This window comes from Melospiza melodia, unplaced genomic scaffold (assembly GCF_035770615.1).
Source record: "Melospiza melodia melodia isolate bMelMel2 unplaced genomic scaffold, bMelMel2.pri scaffold_28, whole genome shotgun sequence".
Taxonomy (NCBI): domain Eukaryota; kingdom Metazoa; phylum Chordata; class Aves; order Passeriformes; family Passerellidae; genus Melospiza; species Melospiza melodia.
In genome coordinates this window covers 8912496-8932546 of record NW_026948600.1, presented here as the reverse complement: position 1 = coordinate 8932546, position 20051 = coordinate 8912496, and the positions used below count along the sequence as shown (strand labels likewise).

The 20051-nt window shown below is 50.0% G+C and overlaps 1 protein-coding gene across 1 annotated transcript in view; it reads left to right on the top strand.

The window, feature by feature from the left end:
• Positions 1-4546: 4546 nt before the first annotated feature.
• LOC134433890 (olfactory receptor 14J1-like) overlaps positions 4547-20051 on the top strand; it is a gene marked incomplete at its 5' end in the record, with an annotated part of 100188 nt that continues 84683 nt past the window's right edge. Inside the window, one exon of the mRNA XM_063182588.1 lies at positions 4547-5008. Coding sequence (XP_063038658.1) covers positions 4547-5008 — 462 coding nt within the window. The remainder of the gene's footprint in view (positions 5009-20051) is intronic.

The window sequence follows — 20051 nt, the reverse complement described above, 5'->3', positions numbered from 1 at the left end:
CAAAATTGAAGCAACCCTTACAGTCATCTCTATTGGCATTAGGAACTAGCCAGTGGCAGATTTCAAAAGTACTTTCAAAGTGAGAAACAGCCGGAGACCAAGACCACAAGCTAATTGTAGAAGCACTTAGTACAGTTCAAGATATTGTGTCTTGAGCTTTCAGTTGTATACAAGCGCAGTTATAGGTGCAGACAACAGCAGCTCTGATCATACGAGAAGGGAGTGAAAGTAATTTTCCAGCTGAAATTCGGAAGAATGTGTGGGATAATGCAATTGATTTTGAAAGGAATTTTCAATCCTGGTGGACTATGGTGAATTTCACCTATGATCCTGTTTCTAATGTGGCAACTGCCTTTGTGCTTACCATACGTAATGCCACTGTTTATGTTATCCATCCCATCATTGCCCTAGGATGAAACCATGAAAAAACAATACTCTATCCTTCAGAACATAGAGTGTGGGCACGAAAGATGAATGGAAAGTGGCAGACAGTAAACTTAGAATCCTGCATTACTAGAGAACAGAAGGGATTCATTTGTGAAAGCAATACTATTAATGCTCAAGATGTGTGTTTGGACACTGAACAAAGTACTTGTCACTTTGAAATTCATCCAGTCACTTACCAGAAAACTGCGCTTGTATATACTGGAAAAGGGTGCGTGTGTCTGAAGACTGCCTGTGCTGCTGTAAAAATTGATAGAAATTATGTTATTCTGTCTAGTAGAAATCATTCTAATTTCTGTATTTGTAATTTTATTAAGATTATGGGGTGTGATTTTTCGTACTTAGCCCCAGTGACATCCCACCAGCTGATTTAAGCTAACTGCATGATGTATCACAGACTACCACCTACCCCTATTGAGATGAACCTTACATTAGTAAAACAATTAATTAAGCACCAAGACCTATTGGAGATCTTGAGGGAAATCCAAGAAAGTGGAAAGAAAACCTTAATTACTGTCCAACACGTTACAAAGGAGATAAACAGGGTTCTACAAAGAATAAAACAAAATATGGATCATCACTGGTGAGATGTGATCTTTGAGTGGTCACCAACTGCAAATGGAATCTTTAATAAGTTGTGCCACCCCATTGTAGTTTTACTAATATTAGTTGAGATAAGCTTAAGATTATCTATTATATTGTTAATTTGGAACTGTAGAATGCTACAATGAATAGCTGTACTAACCTCTTTGTCAAACGTACATGGTGAAGCATTAAAAGACACTTATTGTCGTGAAGGTTTTTATTAAGTAAAAGAATTTACTTATTTCATAGGAAAGGGGGGAATGAGACAGAGATCCATTCTGAATTAGGTGAAGTGTCTAAGAGAGGTGAAAAGTCTGTGAAGCCAAAGCTGAAGGAAAAGCCACATTCCAGAGACAACAAGGAGACAGAGAAAGAAAAACAGAAATAACCACAAGGCCAATTTGCCCCCGACCTAAGAATTCCTTTAATAAAGAATAACTGGTGTTAAATGTCACGCGGAATGAATATGTATGAACCTATTGTGAAACTGTATGCATATGCATTTGAAAGGGGGATAAAAGGAGACCTGAGGTCTTCAGGGGTACGCATGCTTTTTTGGGAAGGCTTGCGTCCGGCGCGCATCGTAATAAAAGCATACCGGGCTTTACAACTTTTATAAAGTTGTGAGGTTTCTTCTTTTCTCTGAAAGCACTGTTAAATAAGCAAACGAATGCTACCTCTCTCTCATTGAGGGAGGGCCTGCTCTGAGACATAAAGACCATCAGACATGCCACCTTGCAGAAATGCAATAGAGTTTTTACTCTGGGTACATGGGTATGGGTGTGTAGACTCTGAGGGCATGTGTTGCATGAACCTCTCCAGCCGCAGTGAGTAAATCCACAAGAGCACTCAGGTCCTGAGGGAAGAAAGCTTCAAGAAGCTTCACATGGAAAGCAAAGACTGGTTCAATAAACACTTCCAGTCCTAGAGACTAAAGGGTTGGATGATGTCTAGCTAAAACAGGACTATTAATTCTCTTTGTGATTGTTGTTGTATTGTTAATTGTCCCATGTTTGTTTCAATGATCCTAGAAAGTCTTACAAAATTCTTTCAGTTCTATCTTTTTTGTAAAATAGAAAGGGGGAAGATACCCAACACAGGATCCTCATGGACTCCTTGGAGGAGAGAACTGGAGGCCAGGATGGCACAAAAACCTCTCAGAGACTCAGTGTGGGAAGGAAACACATTAAAGGTACCTAAAAGTATTCTTAAATCCATAAAGTACCTTAAAAACCTTGATCATCTAAAGGCAATAATGAGCCCCACTGAGTGTCATACAAAGCTCTCCAGGGGCTCATTAAAGCAGATAATTGGGGCCATGATTGCACAAACCTCTCACAGAGTATGTATCAAAAGGGAAACCCCAAGTACCCTAAAATAACTGAAGTACCTTGAAGTAGCTATGAGCCCCACTGAGTGTTGTTACTGACAAAGCCTCTCCAGGGACTAATAACAGCAGATAATTTGAGGCCGTGATTGCACAAAGTGACTCCAAGGCAAAAGCAAAACCCAAAGTCCTTTGAAAAATCTGCAATCCCTGCAGGAAGCATTCAGGAGCCCCCAGGGCCATTCCTGACCAAGGCTCCCCAGGGACTCTTTCCGGCAGATCCTTGAGGTCACTGGAATGTGGGCTACGGGGTGATGCTTAGGGCAGGACAAGGGGCTGACAGTGCCCAGCCTGGCTAGGGCTGTGCCAGGAGGCCCCAGGGCCCCAGGACAAGGTGTCTCCTCCCAGCCCTTGGTGGCACAGACCCTGCTGCTGTGCCCCAGGGCACCAAGACTTGGCTTCTCTTTGTCCTCACCTGTCATCACTGCCTCCAGTTCTCTGCTCTGCCTGGGGCCTGGGGACACTCTCTCAGTGGTGTCCCTCAGTGGGACCCATTAAAAATCCAAGAAACTTTGGAGTTGGATTCTGACTTGAAGTTCTGGAGAGGTTTCTTCAGCTCCCTCTCAGGGACTGATGTTCAGGGCCTGAGCAGAAAGCCCCGAGAGGCTCATTAAAGTCCTGGTGCTGTGTCTGTGCTGCTGAGCTGGGCTGCGCTCCTGGCCCAGAGGCAGCTCCTGGTAACCAAGCAGAGCTTCAAAAGCACATTTCTCTTGATGAGCAGCTCTTCTGCCAGCCCAGCAGGGCTGGGGCACTGCCTGCAGCCACCCCGGGCACAGCAGAGAGGCACAGAGAGCTTCAATCAGTCAGGGCTGGGAAGGTGCTGAGAAGTGCCTGGGGAAGAATCACTGCCAGCCCTTGGCACAGGAACCTCTGGCTGCAGGACAATGCAGCTGCAGCTCCTGGAGCCATCTCCTAAAGCTGGAACATCCCAATGCCTACAGACCCTGTGAGTACATTCTGTGATTGTCTCTTGTGCAGAGCAGCAAGGGGAGCCCAGGGCTATCGTGCAGAGCAGGATTCTGCAGCTCAGGGCGCTGTGCTGGGGCAGGGAATCTGCTGCCTGCCAGGGATAGCTCTCAGCCAGCTCTGGCTGCTGCTCCCAGCACTGGGGGTTGAGATCTGGGTGAGAGGAGACAGCTGGTAAGGCTTGGAAGTGTTCTGCTTGTGTGGAGAGGATTCTGCATTGTTCAGGACTGCTCCCAGCATGGCATTTAACTGCAGAACATTTCCAAGTAGATTTTACAGGGAGCACAGGCAGGCAGGGGCTGCACAGAAGGGAAAATCCTGCTTTTTAATCTACTCTTCTGGGTTGCCTGGATGGAAAATTGCATGTAGATTTTCATCTCTCAGTTAAGGTCAAGAAAAATTTAAAAATTTTCTCTCTGATCTGAACAAACAGGGCAGTGATAGAAATCAGCACAGGGCCCCTTAGAGGCAGTATCAGTGTCGCTTTTCCAGCCTCCTCAGCGTTTCTCTTGTTTTCCATCAGAGCCTACAGAAGCAGACCTGAAAGGTGTCTGCAAGGCAGAGCTGAGCCCCCAGGGCTGGGCTGGGCTCTGGAAGCACTGGCAGGGCCCAGCCCTGGGCACAGGGAAGCAGCTGCTGGCAGGGACAGCTCCAGGCAGCAGAGCCCTGGGGAGGCAGTGGGGGGAAAGTGCCCCCAGGCTGTGCTGGGATATTAAAAGTCCTCTTCAAACCCAACTATTCCATTATTACTTTCTTACAGTTCTCCATGTGCAGCCCCAGCAAATGTCCAACAGCAGCTCCATCAGCCACTTCCTCCTGCTGGCATTGGCAGACACGCGGCAGCTGCAGATGCTGCACTTCTGCCTCTTGCTGGGCATCACCCTGGCTGCACTCCTGGGCAACGGCCTCATCATCAGCGCCGTAACCTGTGGCCACCACCTGCACACACCCATGTTCTTCTTCCTGCTCAACCTGGCCCTCACTGACCTGGGGACCATCTTCACCACTGTCCCCAAAGCCATGCACAATTCCCTCTGGGACACCAGGAGCATCTCCTACACTGGATGTGCTGCACAGTTATTTATTCTCATCTTCTTCCTTGCATCAGAGTTTTATCTGCTGACCATCATGTGCTATGACCGCTACGTGTCCATCTGTAAACCCCTGCACTACGGGACCCTCCTGGGCAGCAGAGCTTGTGCCCACATGGCAGCAGCTGCCTGGGCCAGTGGCTTTCTCACTGCTCTCATGCACACAGCCAATACATTTTCTCTGCCCCTCTGCCATGGCAATGCCCTGGGCCACTTCTTCTGTGAAATCCCACAGATCCTCAAGCTCTCCTGCTCAAATTCTAACCTCAGGGAATTTGGGCTTCTTGTAGTTACTGGTAGTTTAGGTTTTGGTTGTTTTGTGTTCATGGTTTTCTCCTATGTGCAGATCATCAGGGCTGTGCTGAGGATGCCCTCTGAGCAGGGACAGCACAAAGCCTTTTCCACCTGCCTCCCTCACCTGGCCGTGCTCTCCCTGTTCATCAGCACTGCAGTATGTGCTTACCTGAAGCCTCCCTCCATGTCCTCCCCATCCCTGGATCTGGCCCTGTCAGTTCTGTACTCAGTGGTTCCTTCAGCCCTGAACCCCCTCATCTACAGCCTGAGGAACCAGGAGCTCAAGGCTGCAGTGTGGAGACTGATGACTGGGTGGTTTCACAAACATTAAACTGCTGGCCAATTTGTGCAACTCACTTGTAATAAAAGCCATCTTTGATACTCCTTGTTGGAGTCATTTTGGTGGTATTTTACTGTTGTTTTATTTTTTTCATATTGTCCACAGAGAAATGTCATCGTTTGTGCTATTTCTCATTTTGTTTCTCTCCACCTTCCCTGTGGCTACAGACTGTGTCAATGAGGAGCTATTCCCTTGGTGGGTTTAAAGGAACTAAAGGTACTCCCAGCAAAGTTTTCTGCAAAAATACCCTTTTGTTGCCTTCTCTGGAGCTGCAGCAGCAATGTCTGTGTGCAGAGCTGGGGGCAGATCAGTGCTGGCACAGCAGCAGCAGCAGCACTTCGTGTTGTCAGTGCTGCTGCCGTGGCCCTGCCCCTCTGCCCTGGTGGCCCTGGTGTTGCTGCAGGGCCTGAGTGCTCTCGGGGCTGGGCACAGCCCTGGGGGTGGCAGTGCCGGGGCTGCAGCAGGGACAGGCCATGGGCACTGCTGGGGCAGTGCTGACGCCTCAGGCCAGAGCCTAGGGGCTCCAGGCTCCTTGCACAGGCTCTCTCAGGAACATGCCCAGGCTGATGCTCAGCAAAGAAAACCCCTGTGAGCAGCCCAGGCTGGCCGTGGGCATGCTGGTGGCAAACAGCATGGCTGGGGCTCTGCAAGGGCCCTGGGGCAGACGGGAAGGAGCAGCAGAGCAGGGGCTGATCCATCCCCAGTGCACTGGACAGTCCAGGGCAGCATCCCAGAGCATCCTCATGGAGCTGCCAACAACATCACCCCTCTGCAGCCCTGGCCTCTCCCCCAGCTCACACAGGTGCTCCATCCTTGAAGGCACAGACACAGCAGCCCTGGTCAGCAGCCCCTGTTTGCATTGCACACAGCAGGCAGGAGCACCCCCATGCTGTTGCTGTGGGGACATGAACCTGAGGGAGCACAAATGCCATCAGCCCCTGGGGCCAGAAAGGGCTGGGGGACACCAGGGAAACCACTCAGATTTGTCCTGGCCTCTGCACTCAGCCTGAAAGTTTGTTCCCATCAGCTGGGAGTTTCCTGACCCACTGCAGACGCTGTTGCTCAGAGCCAGGGCTTCCTGGCAGCCATCCCCAAATTGCCCTCAGCATTTTCTGGGCTTCGCCTTTGCTTTCTTTACACTTCCTGCTGCAAATTTCTTCCCATTGCCCACCTCTGTTCACTGCCCTGCAAACAGGCCATCTCTGTTTGCTCTTTCCTCTCTGGCCCCACTCCCCATTGCAGTTCCTGACTTGGCACCATGGGAATGTCCACTGGGGAGCAGGATCATCCTACACGTGCTGCAGGAATTGCCTGCAGGCTCCTGCAGTGCCTGGTGCTGCTCCCTTGCCAGAGGCACCCCAGGCCAGGAGGGCACATCTGGGCTGCCTCTGGGGCTCCCTGTTCTGGGCAGTGAGGAGGAGCTGCAGAGGCTCTGCAGGACTGACAGGATGGGCTTTGGGGCTGGCAGGAGAAGCTGAGGGACCTGGGCTGCTGGAGCTTCTGAAGAGGAGGCCCAGGGCTCATCCTGCAACTGCTGCAAGGGTGGTTCCAGAGAATCCCAGAATCAGCAAGGTTGGAAAAGACACTGGAGATCATGAAGCCCAACCTGTGCCCTTACACTGCCTTGTCTCTCTGAGCCTCCTCTTCTCCAGGATAAACAACCCCAGCTCCCTCAGCCACTCCTCACAGCTTCTTTGTTCCAGACCTCTCCCCAGCCTTGTTGCCCTTCTCTGGACACACTCCAGCCCCTCCATGGTCCTTCCTAAATGGGGGGGCCCAGAACTGGACACAGAACTCGAAGTGTGGCCTCACCAGTGTCGAGAGCAGGGCAAGAATCACTGCCCTGCTCCTGCTGGCCACACCATTCCTGAGCCAGGCCAGGAGCCATTGGCCTTCTTGGCCACCTGGGCACACTGCTGGCTCATGTCCAGCCTTCTGTCCATCAGTCCCTGCAGGTCCCTTTCTGCCTGGCCACTGTCCAGCCAGTCTGTCCCCAGCCTGTAGCACTGCAGGGGTTGTTGTGGGCAAAGTACAGGACCCGGCACTTGGTGTTGTTAAACTTCACCTTGTTGGGTTTGGGCCCTGGATCCAGCCTGTCCAGGTCCCTCTACAGAGCCCTCCTTCCCTCCAGCACATCCACACTCACACCCACCTTGGTGTCATCTGAAAATTTGCTGATGATGGACTCAGTCCCCTCATGCAGATCATCAGTGCAGACATTGAAATCCACGCTGGCTGGCTCTGACCTCTTGGCCATCCTGTGGGTGCCCTGGGATGGCACTCAGGGTTATCTGTTCCATAACCTTGCCGGGAACCCAGGTCAGGCTGACAGGCCTGGAGTTGCCCACCTCCTCCTTCCAGCCCTGCTTGGCGATGGGCTCACACTGGCACCTCCAGTGCTCTGGGACCTCCCTGCTGAGCCAGCACTGATGGTAAATGATGGAGAGCGGCTTGGGGAGCTCATCCACAGCTCCCTCATCCCCCTGGGATGGATCCCATCTGCTCCTAGAGACACCTGTGAGCATCTGAGTGGCTTAGCAGGTCTCTAACTGCTTCCTCCTGGATTACAGGGGGCTGTTCTGATCCCTGTGCCCATCCACCAGCTCAGGAGAACACTTGTCCTGAGGAAAACTTCACTTATTATTGAAAATTGAGATACACAAGGTGTTAAGCAGCTCAGCCTTTTCCTTCTCTTTAGTTACTGTATTCCCCTTTGCATCCAGTATTGAGTAGGGGTTATCCTTATTCCTTCTTTTGCTACTAGTTTGTTTATAAAAGCTTTCCTTTACTACTTTTTGCAGAAGTGGCCAGGTGAAGCTCTAATTGAGCTTTCATTTTCTACTTTACTTTCTGCATGACCCAACAACCTCCTTAAACACTTCCTGAGTTGCCTGACCTGTTTTTTCTGAGTTCCCACAAAATGCTCATGATCAGCCAGGACAGTCATTTTCCTCTCTGGTTCAACTTTGGCACAGAGGGACAGGTTGCTCCTTCCCCCTTAAGATTACTTTCTTGAGATGTGTCCACCCTTCCAGGACACCTTTGTTTTTAAGGACTGTTTCCCTTAAAAAATCAGTACCTGATTCAGTACTCTCCAAATCTGCATTCCAAACAGGCCAAGGTCTGCCCTGAGTAATTCCAGTGATGAAGTTTTGTTGCTGCCCCTCCTTCTTTCACAGAATATTGGAAACTCCAGTATTTTATGGTCACTGTGCCCCAGGCACCCTCCGACCACCACATCTGCCCCATGCCCTTCTCTGTTTGTGAACAGCAGCAGACAGAGCTTTCCTTGGCAGTGGGATTGTTACCAAAAATTTGGCAAAATAAATAAACTCCATAAACCAAATGTAGCATTAAGAAGCAGCATTCTTTTTTTGGCTGGATGCACGGGGGACAGCTCCTCCCAAACCTGTGCATGCTGAGTGCTGGAAGGTTTCTGTTTATATTCTGTATTTTGCATACACATTCATTGATTGTCCTTGACTAAACACATATAGGATAATCATTTCCCCAGAATCATTAACATATATCCCTTCCCCTTTACCCATGCATTCTCCTGTCCTGGGGGTCTCTCTGATGGCCCCTGGTGCTCGTGCACCCCAATGTTCCAGTGGGTCTGGCTGAGCTGGCAGGACAGTGAGGCTGGTGAATTTCAGTTCCCCTTCTCACACAATGGGCATTGTGTGGTTTCCATAGGCCTGGGGTTTTGGAGAACAAGCTCCAAGTGTCAGCTCACCTGGTGGAGACAATTGATCAGCTGGTAACATGAGGTCACAGAGTGGGCTATGACATCACAGAGTGGGTGATGTGAGGTCACTGAGCAACTCTGGCATCATAGACTGTCTCTGTGACATCACAGAACCAGCTGTGATATTACAGGGCAGAGGTCTGACATCACAGAGCAGACTATGACATCAGAGAGTTTTTTGTGACATCAGAGACCAGCTGTGTGACAGTAGAGAACAGGCTGTGACATCACAGAGAAGGCTGTGATGTCAGAGGGAGGCTGTCTGACATCACAGGGGGGCTGTATGAGGTCACTGGGTTGGTCACTCTGCCCCAGTTCCCCCTCACAGTTTCTCCCAACAAGTCCAATGCTGTTCATGCCCAGCAGGGTCCCTGTCCCCTGGGATCCCCCTGGCCCACCTGGAGCCAGAGCCTCCCCCAAGGATGTTCCACAAGATCAACCCCAAAACCTGACACAGGGACAAGGGGCCAGGGCTGTGTGACCAGGACATCAAGGACATGGATTATCCAGGTCACTGGGGCCTGGTTTGGGTCCTCAGGGCAGGAAAGATGTCTGGCAGTTGGAGCAGGGTCTGGGAAGGGCCTCCAAGGTGGGGCTGGAGCCCTTGGGCTGTGAGCAGAGGCTGAGGGAGCTGGGCTTGTCCAGCCTGGAGCAGGGAAGGCTGAGGGGCTCCTCATCCCAGCCTGGCAGTGCCAGCAAGGAGGGGATGGAGAACACAGAGCCAGGCTCTTCACTGGAGGGCTGGTGGAAGAGAAAAGCCAATTGGTGGAAGGGGAAAGAGGAGAGATCAGCCAAGACAGGAGGAGATGAAATGAGTCAGGCTGGTTTCAGCATTTCCTCAACACCAAAAGCAGACTGACCCCATTCTCCATCCACCACTGAAAGCTTTGCAAATCAGGAATTGTTCAGGCTGTTTGGCCCCCAATCCTTGATGGGCATCCTGAGACAAGAACTTCACTGTGTTTATATCTATCACAGAACCATATTTTTCTAAAATTAATTTTATTATGGAAATCATTGTGGATGGTGGACATGTCAGACACTGCTGGGACATTGCACATAGCTCAGGGAAGAGCATGATTGTTATTGAATTGTATTCTGTTCAACCATGGACTGTTGGCCATGAAGAGAAACTTCCTGTGCCTCTGAGTCTCACCAGTTCCGGACCTCCAAAGGACACAAACCTGCTGAGTTCTGGTTCCCACTCCAGTGGTGGCACCTGTGCCTCCCTCCATAGCCAGAGCACAGCTCTCATGTCCCAGAAAGTCCCTGGCAATGCAGGGATGAAGGATCCACGACAGGCTGTGGGGATCAGGGGCAGGGCACAGCCAGGGATTTGGGGTGGTTGTGAGCCTAGGGCAGGACGTGGCCCTTGGCCTTGGTGAAACTCATCCCATTGTCCTGGGCCCATGGCTCTAGCCTGGCCAGATCCCTCTGCATAGCTGAGGCTTTTCATCTCCTAAATGTATCTCATGGCTGTTCTTTTTAATGTCAGCTGTCTTCATGGGCTCCTCTCTCAGCTTTCTACCATTGTGAGCTTCCCTTTGCCCCTCATCCTCCCATCACAGGTGGCACAGTGTCCCTAACACTTGTGCCTAATTCCAAGTCCTTGGCAGAAGTGCCAGGGCTGAAGCTCCAGGTGCTGCTCCTGCCTGGTGTGTGGGGCAGTGCCAGGCAGATGGGGCTCACCAAGCACACCCTCCATGCCCTGGTCCTGGTCTGGGTAAGAGGGACAGTGGTGTTTCCCTCCAGCTGTTGGTGAAAGGACAGGATTGGGGCTCAGGAGATGCTGGGACAGTGAGCAGACAGGGGTTCCCAGCCCCCTGCTCCAGCAGGAGGATGTGTTTGAAGGATGACAGCTCTGGTCAGGGAGACAGCACAAGTGTGTCCTGTCCTGTAGCTTGGTTTCAGCATTTCTGTACAGAATTGGGACCCCAAATTCCATGAATTGGGAGCCATCTTTTGCTCCCCAAATGCAGGTAAAACTTCTCTTCTGTCATTTCCAGAAGTGGCAGTGTCCTGGCAGCACTGATGTGGTGAGAAAGAGCCCTATAATGCTTGCTCAGGTTTAGGAGCAGAGTGGGCTTGGGGTGGGTTTTTGGTGTGTCAGGTCAGTCCTGTCCCTTACTGGCCATGATGTTCCTGGTTTCAAACTGGCTACAAAAGACTTTGGCAGTGATGCTCCTTCTGCCAAAAACTAACTGTGCTTCTGAGCAGCCAGAATAAAATCTGAGCTTCTGTAACACAGAGCCATGGGCTAGGCTGTGGGCACTGCCAAAACAAGGGTGCAGTGCTGTGTTGTCATGAGCCAAGCCATGACTCCTGCTAGTGGTTTGTGGAGTTCTGAGCCCTGCAGGGTATTCCAGGTGGCCATAAACCAGGGGATGAGGTGCTGAGAGTCAAACAGTGGTTTTAGTGCAACAGGAGGAGGTTAAGCTGCAGCTTTCAGAATAATTTCAAACTTCACTTTAATGGTGCTCAGGCTGCTGGTGGTGTAATAGCAGCAGACATCAGCAGTGGGAGCCATTCCCGTGGTTTAATGTACATTGTTTGGTGGAAGAAAAGTGCTTTGAAAGAAGAGAGACTGTTTCCCAGGGAAGACATCTCTCATTCCTTGCTTTTATCTCCTCCCTGCCAAGCTGGGGATGCTGTGAGCCTGTGAGCTGCTGAGAGGTGCCTAAATGTGTGCTGGGTGATGAGGAATATCTTGCTCTGGTTTTTATGTGCAAGTAGGCTGGATTTTCTGCAATAGCTCCAATAACCTTCACGTGGCTGTTTAGAAGGATGAACCTCATTAATAAAGAAGAGGTATTTAATAACAGGCCTATTTTTATCTCTGTCTTTAACAGTCTGCACATTTATTTCAAGCTTGTAACAGTGCTTTGGAAGAAAAATGTTTTCCCTCCTCTGAAATGTGTTGGCAGTGCCTCCAGCCTTGGTTATCTTGAATTTCCAGTTTGACTAGCATCCCTCCTCCTTCCAAAGCCAGTAAGCCACAGCAGGCCCATAGTTCCAACCTTTTCCTTGGGAAATGGGAAATTTCTGGGGGAATATGCTTTCAAAACATGGGACTTGTGTCCCAGGGTCACTGAAACAGTTCTGAAGGTTTGATCAAACATAATCACAGCAACTGCCTCAGGCTTCAAATATGTGATATTGTGTGGGACAGGCACTGCAGGCACTGCAATGTTTGCTGTAGGATGTGACTGACCACACACTCTGGGAGAGGCTGGCAGCTCTGGGGGTCAGGCATTTCTGAAGAGATTTTTTTTTCCTAAATTTGTCAGTTTTATTCTGTAATTTCATAAATTAAACCCTGACCTATAGATATCTTGCAGACATTGTGTTTTCTGCCCATTCTCCTGTGTTTGCTGTCATTTGCTGGTGGTGAAGGAGGCAGCCCCAGCCCTGAGGGGATGCACCATCTTTCCAACTCCTTCCACATCTGTCCCTTTGGCATTGTTGTCTCTGTACCCAGACCCTGCCAAACAATATTAAAAGTAGTAACAATTTTAATTGAATAGTCAAAATGAAAAATATAAAATTGGATACAATATAATTAGATTAAAATAAGGGACAATTTGGTTCAAATAACAGCGCATAAGCAAGAGATACCGCGGGGTACGGAGTGCAGGGTTCAATGACCCTTGCCACTTCACGTACAAGCTTGCCAAGTGGAAGTCACCCCTTTTATGCCATGTGTCAATGCCATCTCCTCCTATTTTCGGTTCGTCACTTTTCTGTCTCCGCCTTTATTTCTACCTTTACCGAGCATGCGCCACCACTCGGTTTGGTGGTCGCACAAGTCTTTGGGGATCGTCACTGATGAAGGCCCTGTAGTCTTCTTCATTGTCCTTTAATTCACCTTTGGGTTACACATGTGCACCAAACCAGTACAATGTAAGCCAAGACTAACGTATCACTGCATCTACATATCAAGGCAATAAATCCCTTATAATTAGCATTTTCTGGGACCAAACCAGGTTCTTTGGTCATTTTTAGCAACTGTATCTTCAGCTTCTTTCCTGTGGTCCTTGAAAACATATGCTGAGAAGGGGGGGTGGGTGGAGCCCCTCCTTTCCCTCTCTTCTTTGGCATTACAACTTTTAACTATTAACTATTTTATTATTCTCAAATATTAATTACTGTATCAATATTGTTTGCTGTTTCAATTTTTATCAGCACGAATCATACCTATTTATCACACCAGGATACTTGTGGCCATATGCTCCTGGAGATGCTGGATTTGGGCCTTGGTATGTGTGTGGCAGTTATTACAAAAGAACTTGGCTCTAGGGGCTAATCCCTGGTTTGTCCTTGTCGTTCAGTCTGGATCATGTATATCCCTTAACTATAGTTTTGCAGCATTATCTTTTTCCATAATTAGGGAGTGCTTTCCATGGTCTTGCTCAGGCCCTTCCTCCCTGCAGTTTCCCCCGTGGGTTAAGGCCTGACTTACTGAAACTTCCACAAAACTGATTCTGGGTGGGCAAGGACAAGGTCAGAGGGTTTTCAGGCAGTCAGCACAGTCAGATGGGTCCTGTGAGGAATATTTCACTTGCTCCTTCACAGCTCTTGCCTGCAAATTGTCCTCTTGCTCAGATGGGGCTCCGGTTTCTTTTTTTTTTTCTCCTTTTTCTTTCCCAAGTTATTCAGTTTTCCATACATTTATTTATAGGGTCACACAAGCAACAGGTCTGCTTTTTCCACAGATCCTTCCAGAGCCACGTGCTGTGCCTGCTGCATTCTGGTGCAAAAGCACTTTCTCCTCTGAGGAAAACTCAGAATATCCATCCAGCTGTCTTGACTGAGCGAGGCATTTTCTCAGAACCCTGCCCTCTGCTCATTTCAGAATCTGCAGGGAATTTGGGACATAAATTAAAAAGCTATTTGATGCTCCTTGAGGTCTAGAAGCTGGTTTTGCATTTGTTCTTACTTGAATGCACACTGAGACAAATGGCTCTGCTTTAATGAAGCTGCTTCCTTTGGCATCCCGAGGAAGCTTCCTAGCTAAAAAATAAATATGGCTCTGTTTTTCCAGCCCTGCTTTACCAGCAAAAGCTGGGGAAGGAAATGTAAGGTCCTCGGGTCTGTTCTGATGTTTTCTAGAACTAATTCCTATTTATTGGAAGAACTCTTCCACACCAGAATAATGTTTAATTTTTTATTATGTGTTTACATTTTGGAAGGAGTAAGGGTGGTGGTGTTGAAAATTCCAATGAGGGACAGCATTTCTGATTCAAAGGACTCAGTCTCCTCTCTCCTGATTTTTCTGCCTGATCCTTCATACTGCAGAAAGTTTTGCTTGGGTCATTCACTTGCAACAGGGTGTTATGTGAATACAGAATTAATGTGTGCAGCCTGTCACTTGGAATTGGTGCTGTTCTGCTGCTGGGGATCTCCCGGGGTTGCAGAGTCCTTGCAAGCAGCAATAACAGGAATGTGCCTGTGATCCTTCAAAGCCAGAGGAGGAGCAGGGAGCTGCAAGTCTCCTCCATCACTGCGGGGTGTGAATAAATAGATCTAATCAACAATTTACATGTTAGCCGTGGACCAGGGTTTATTTTTAGGATGTGTAATTCAGCCCAAGCGAAATCTCTGCATCTCAGACTGGTGGTGTTTCTAAAAGCACCTCTAAGTGATCACCGACGCTGGATTTTAAGCTGCTGTTTCCTTATCTGAAACAAAGCCCACCTGATCTTCATTAATTACACTATCATTTCACCTAACCAGGGTGCTACTAATTACAGTTATCTGTCTGTTCTTCACCAGATAATACACAAAAATTTGTTACCCCTGGCTGTATCTGGATTAGCTGGAGCTGTAAGGGGGTTGCACACGGTGATGAGTTTTACAGGTGGAGTGCAGGTATTTATAGGCTGTCTGAGGAAATGGTGGAGGAGTGGCTGCTGTCCCACTGGCTGTGCTGCCATTCCAAGACACCTCCACGGCAGAACATACAGAAAACACTGCTTAAACACAGAAAAATCTGGTTACTGGAGGGTGACTGGAGCAGGCCAGCTCCACAAGAGAGGTGATGGAGTCCTGGGACATCCCAGACCCACCTGAGCACAGCCCTGGGGCTGGAGGGGACACTGCTGGAGCAGGGGTTGATCCCAGAGGTGTTTCCAGGCTCAGCTATCAGGGACTCTCTGGCAGTGCCATTTTTAAGACAGAAAATGTCACAGTGGCTTCACAGAGGGCTGCAAGCCCTGGTGGTGGTGCTGACTGCTGCCTCACTAACATCAGCTGCAGTCTGAGCGGAGCAAGCACAGAAAGGGCTCCTCTGAAAAGAGGCAGCAGGAAATGTCTGAGCTGCTGGGGAGCTGTGGGTCCAGAGGGCTGGAGGGAGCCAGAGGCTGCAGGGAAGGGGGTCCATGAGGGCAGAGCCTTTGCTGGAAGAGAAGCCAAGGGGCTTTCACTTGACTCCTGTTTCACCATCCTTCCACACACTGATCTTTTCAGATGCTCTCCAAACCTTTGGTTTGCTTTCTGAAGGGGAAAGGACTTGTCCTGGAAGAGGAGCAGAGCCAGGCTGCTGAGGAGAGTGGTCGCTGGCAGCTGGCAAGAGAGGAGGGACACGGAGGCCAGAGGGGGGACACTGGGTGAAGAGATGTTCACACTCAGCTCCATCCACTGTGAGTGCCAAACACACCTGCACTCCTGTTTGTACGGCTTGCTGTCCTTGATAAACTGATAGATGTGAGTTTGGGCATTTTTGTTACCTTTTTGTATTCTGAAGAGAACTAAAGATGGTTCACATGATTTTTTTTGTGCCTTCAGCAGTGCAGGCGATGCAGGCAGGGATGGAACAGCAGCATCTTTATACTTGTCAAGTCTCCATCCACACCCAAGGCTCTGCCTGAAGCTCAAAGTGATTTTCTTGCAGGCTTGAACACTACACCAGCAGGGAGAACAAGAAGCTCAGTGGAGATTATGCTCCAGAAAAACTGTATGCGTGGCCCAAAAGCTAAATATGGAACCATGGAAGTGCACACTGCAGTGATAGTGGAGCTGGGAATGCTGAATGGTGAGGTCTCCTGTCCTTTTGGCACCAAGAACCAGGGGTCCTCTGGTTCTCCATGGTTCTCCTTGAGGATCTCTGGTTCTCCCTGGTCCTCCATGAGGATCTCTGGTTCTCCATGTTCTTCCATGGGGATCTCTGGTTCTCCATGAGGATCCCTGGTTCCCCATGGCTCCCCCCAGGGCTGTGCTGGTGCCTTGCCCGGAGCTTGCTGTGACAGCAGGCAGCAGTATCAGGTGGGGCTGCTCTGCTGGCAGGGCCTTGGTGTTCCCAGCAGGGCAGGGCAGGGATGCTCCTGTCCCAGCAGGACACTGGGCATGCAGGTACCACCCCACAGCAGCTGCTCCTCCTCATCATCACTTCCAGGGACAGAACTCCTGTCCTGCTGCGTGGCAGGGAGCCCTGCAGAGCCAGCACGGAGGGGACAGGCTGAGCAGCAGCTGGGCAGCACTGGTTTAATCCTTTTTGCCTGTTCCTGCCATGGAAGCTGTGTACTGGGTGAGATGTGTGTGTTTGGGGAGGGCTGGCCCAACCATTAGCCTGTCAGGGTTTGCAACACTGGCAGCTGGGGAGAAAACTGTTATTAAGTGTAGCGTGGCACCTTGGAGACGGAAGCATGGGGAGACAATAAATACAGCCTTCCATAATGCCATTTTATGGTGCCACTCTTCAGAATTTATTAAGACTTAGTTGCAGCCATGCCTGCAGCCTCCTGTGCTGGAATCCATAAATTGTGTTCATTATCTCCAGCACTTGCTCTGACCTGCTGTGTTTTACAAGGGGGGAGACACTGGAGGCATGGGGACACCCCAGCTGCTTTCTGCAGCCATTCCCCTGGTGCCAATCCAGCTTTTCTGGAATTGCTGGGACCCCCCAGGCAGTGCTTGGCTGTGTGGATGGACCCCAGGTGTGATGTGATGGTTGAAGAGAACACTGAGGGACTGAGGAGCTGCCAAAATCACCACAGCTCCACGGGGAGCAGGGAAGCAGCTGGGCGAGGAGGGAGCCATGGGCACCTTGGAGCACACTGGCACATTGTCACTCCATTGTGGGACCACTCCAGCAGTCTTGGATGTGCTGAGGATGCTGGAGGTGGAAAAGGGTTCACAGGAGCTCCCTGAACTGCACACAGGGAGATGCTACACCCCTGCTTGGTGTCCTCTTGCACCAGCGTTCTCAAATGAAAACACAAATGAAATTATGCTCCTTTCACCCACTTTTTGTCATGACATATCCCTGCAGCAGCATGTTTGTGTACCTTCATCCTTATCCTCAGCATTTAGGTCCAGGATGGAGGAAAACAAGCTCAAGCCCAACCTCCTGTTAATTTATTATGTTCCTTGTGCTTAAGGGCAAAATTTAAGTTGCCAAAAGCAGATGTTTACATGCTCTTTTTTTAGCTCACAAAGTACTTTCTGTGTGCTTGATTGATGGATGTCCCTGTTACATTAATAGCTGGGCTTTGCAGAAAGCTGTTATTACCAGGAGAATCTGATGTGGGTTTCAGATTTTCTTCTTGCATTGAAAATCCATTATTAATGTCTTTCTGAGGGAAAAGAAAAAAAGGTTTCAATTCAGGCATTTTGCTTTGCTTTCTCAGGCTTCTTCTCAACTGTCTTTAAAGTGGTGCTTTTAAAATCAATATTACAATTGTTCTTTATATTTTACTGAGTGGTTGAGGGTTTCTGCATCTTGCTATTGATTTCTGATTGTACTGCAGGACATGTAGGTGCACACAGGTTGCTCTGTGATGGATAACTTTATATGTGTCTTCCTAATCATCACTGAGTTGCCTTCTGCATGTTCCCTGTTGCTGGATGTGGCTGCTGAGCGTGGAAGGCACCAGGAGAGCTCTGAGTACAATCCTGGGACACCAAACTTGTGACCCCTCATTTAATTTGGGTTTGGTTTTCAATCAGACACAGGGGTCACATGAGGCTTGTGGGGTCTCCTCTTTTGTGTTGTCTTTGCAGAGTTCTTCTGCCCTTGCTTTTCAGGCAGCTTCATGTTCTGTGTTGTCGGAGCAAAACAAGTCATTGTCCTGGATTTGTGTGGGGTGGTCATAATGCACCTTTAGCTTCCAGCACTGACCTTGGCCCTTGGGGCAGCTCTGCAGGCAGATCTCATCATTTCAGAGGTGCAGAGTCATTGGATCCCAGAACGGTTTGGGTTGGAAGGGAACCTTGAAGCTCATCCAACTCCAATCCCCTGCCATGGCAGAGACACCTCCCACTGTCCCAGGCTGCTCCCAGCCCCAATGTCCAGCCTGGCCATGGGCACTGCCAGGGATCCAGGGGCAGTCCCAGCTGCTCTGGGCACCCTGTGCCAGGGCCTGCCCACCTCACAGGGAACAATTCCTGATTCCCAATATCCCATCCATCCCTGCCCTCTGGCACTGGAAGCCATTCCCTGTGTCCTGGCACTCCAGGCCCCTGTAAAGGTTCAAGTCTCAATGAAGCAATGCAGAAGCCCAGTGTGCATTGGTTACTGCTGTAAAGCTGGATTTGCAGACTGAGGCTCTTGGAGGACATCAGCACTGATGGCACAATCTGTGTGAGAGCTTGTTGGCACCAGAGGAACCTGTGAGGAGTGACAGGACTGTGGCCAGCACGGGTGCTCCAAAATGCTTCCGTGGCTCCAGGTGGGTGTACAGGGAAGAGCTCTGTGTGTGTGTGGGCACAGTCCTTCCCACCTCTGCATGCCCTGGCACAGGCTCCACATCTGCCAGGGGCTGTGGCTGTGCCAACAGGCACTCTGGAGAAGGCTGGGTGTGCACAAACCTCTGCTGGCTGGACTGGGCTGTTTGCTCCTCAGGCTTATCCTGGACAGGCTCCTGCACCTTCACACATGGAGGCTACACCTGGCTTCTGAGGAATTGGTTGTTGCAGTTTGTCTGTCCGTGCTGGGGACCAGGACAGGCACTGGCACAGGAGCTGGTCCTGTGTCCCTGGGGTGGCAGGGCTCGGTGGTGGCAGCGCTGGCAGGGACACAGCAGAGCTTGGGAGGGGACAGGGCTGGCATGCATAACAATGGGCAGGCTCTGACACTGCTGCTGCAACTCACTTAGCAATTCTGTTGATGTTCTGGAAATGAAAATATAATTCAGGCCACCTTCTCCTCCAAGCTGACCCTGAGAATCTGGGAGAAGAGCTACTGAATAATTAGGGGCTTTTTCTTCTCCCCGCTTTTTGCTGGAGTTACTGCTCAGTGTTGAACTGTGCTCTACAGTGTCATCAGTTCCCTAGAACTTACTGCTCCGAGTGTACTTAGCATTAATATAATTACGTAAATTGCAGTCTCATTAATCACCGGGGGCTGCGGCACATCCTTGTTGTGCTGTTTCGTGGGTGGCTTGGCTGGTGGGAACCCCTGGCCAGGGATGGGGGCTGTGGCTGGAGCACTCCCCCTCTGCTCCTGAGCCTGGTTTAGCTGAGCTTTGTGTGTCTCACCCTGCAGGATCTGGAGTGTTTGCCAGCACTGCCATGATTGCAGCCTTGCTGCTGCAGAGGAGAAAAGGGAAAGGTGGGTTTGTCCCAAGGGAGTTTGGCTGGACCACATCCCTGCTGCTGTCCCTGTGATTTGGGTCTGTGGGGTCCCAAAATGCAGAGCCCAGCCTTGTGGCTTGGCAGTGAGCACCCAGAGCCCGAGCTCTGTGCAGGGTCTGCTGCAGGGCTGTTTGATGATGATGTGCCTCTGTCTCTGTGGCAGAGCTCTCAGCCTTCCTGGCAATGTAAATTCTCCTGGCTGCATGCTAAAATTACACTGAGTTATTGATTTATCTTTGAGAGGATTTCCTTCCCGAGGGACATTTCAGGCTGCTGTAGTGATTTAGTTCTCCTGCAAGTGCAGAATCCGTGGCAGAGCAGAGCCACCCTCCTGCCCTCGAGCCTGCAGCTCAGGGTCGTGCTCCCTCAGGCTTCCTCTGCAAGCTGATTTCTTTTCCAAGGCTGGGACAAGGTTACATGGCTGTTATTTCAGTGTAACACCTGCAAATAAAAAGGCATTTTCAACTTTCCACTGCAGAAGCTGCAAGTCTGGGACAAGCCTTTGAGCCATGGCACCAGCATTATCTTGGGCATGTCTCAAACCCAGCTCCAAGGCTGGCACGTGGGACTTGTGGAGCCATGCCAGCCTTAATACACTTGGACTCCTGGGAATGTTTTAGTTCCTCA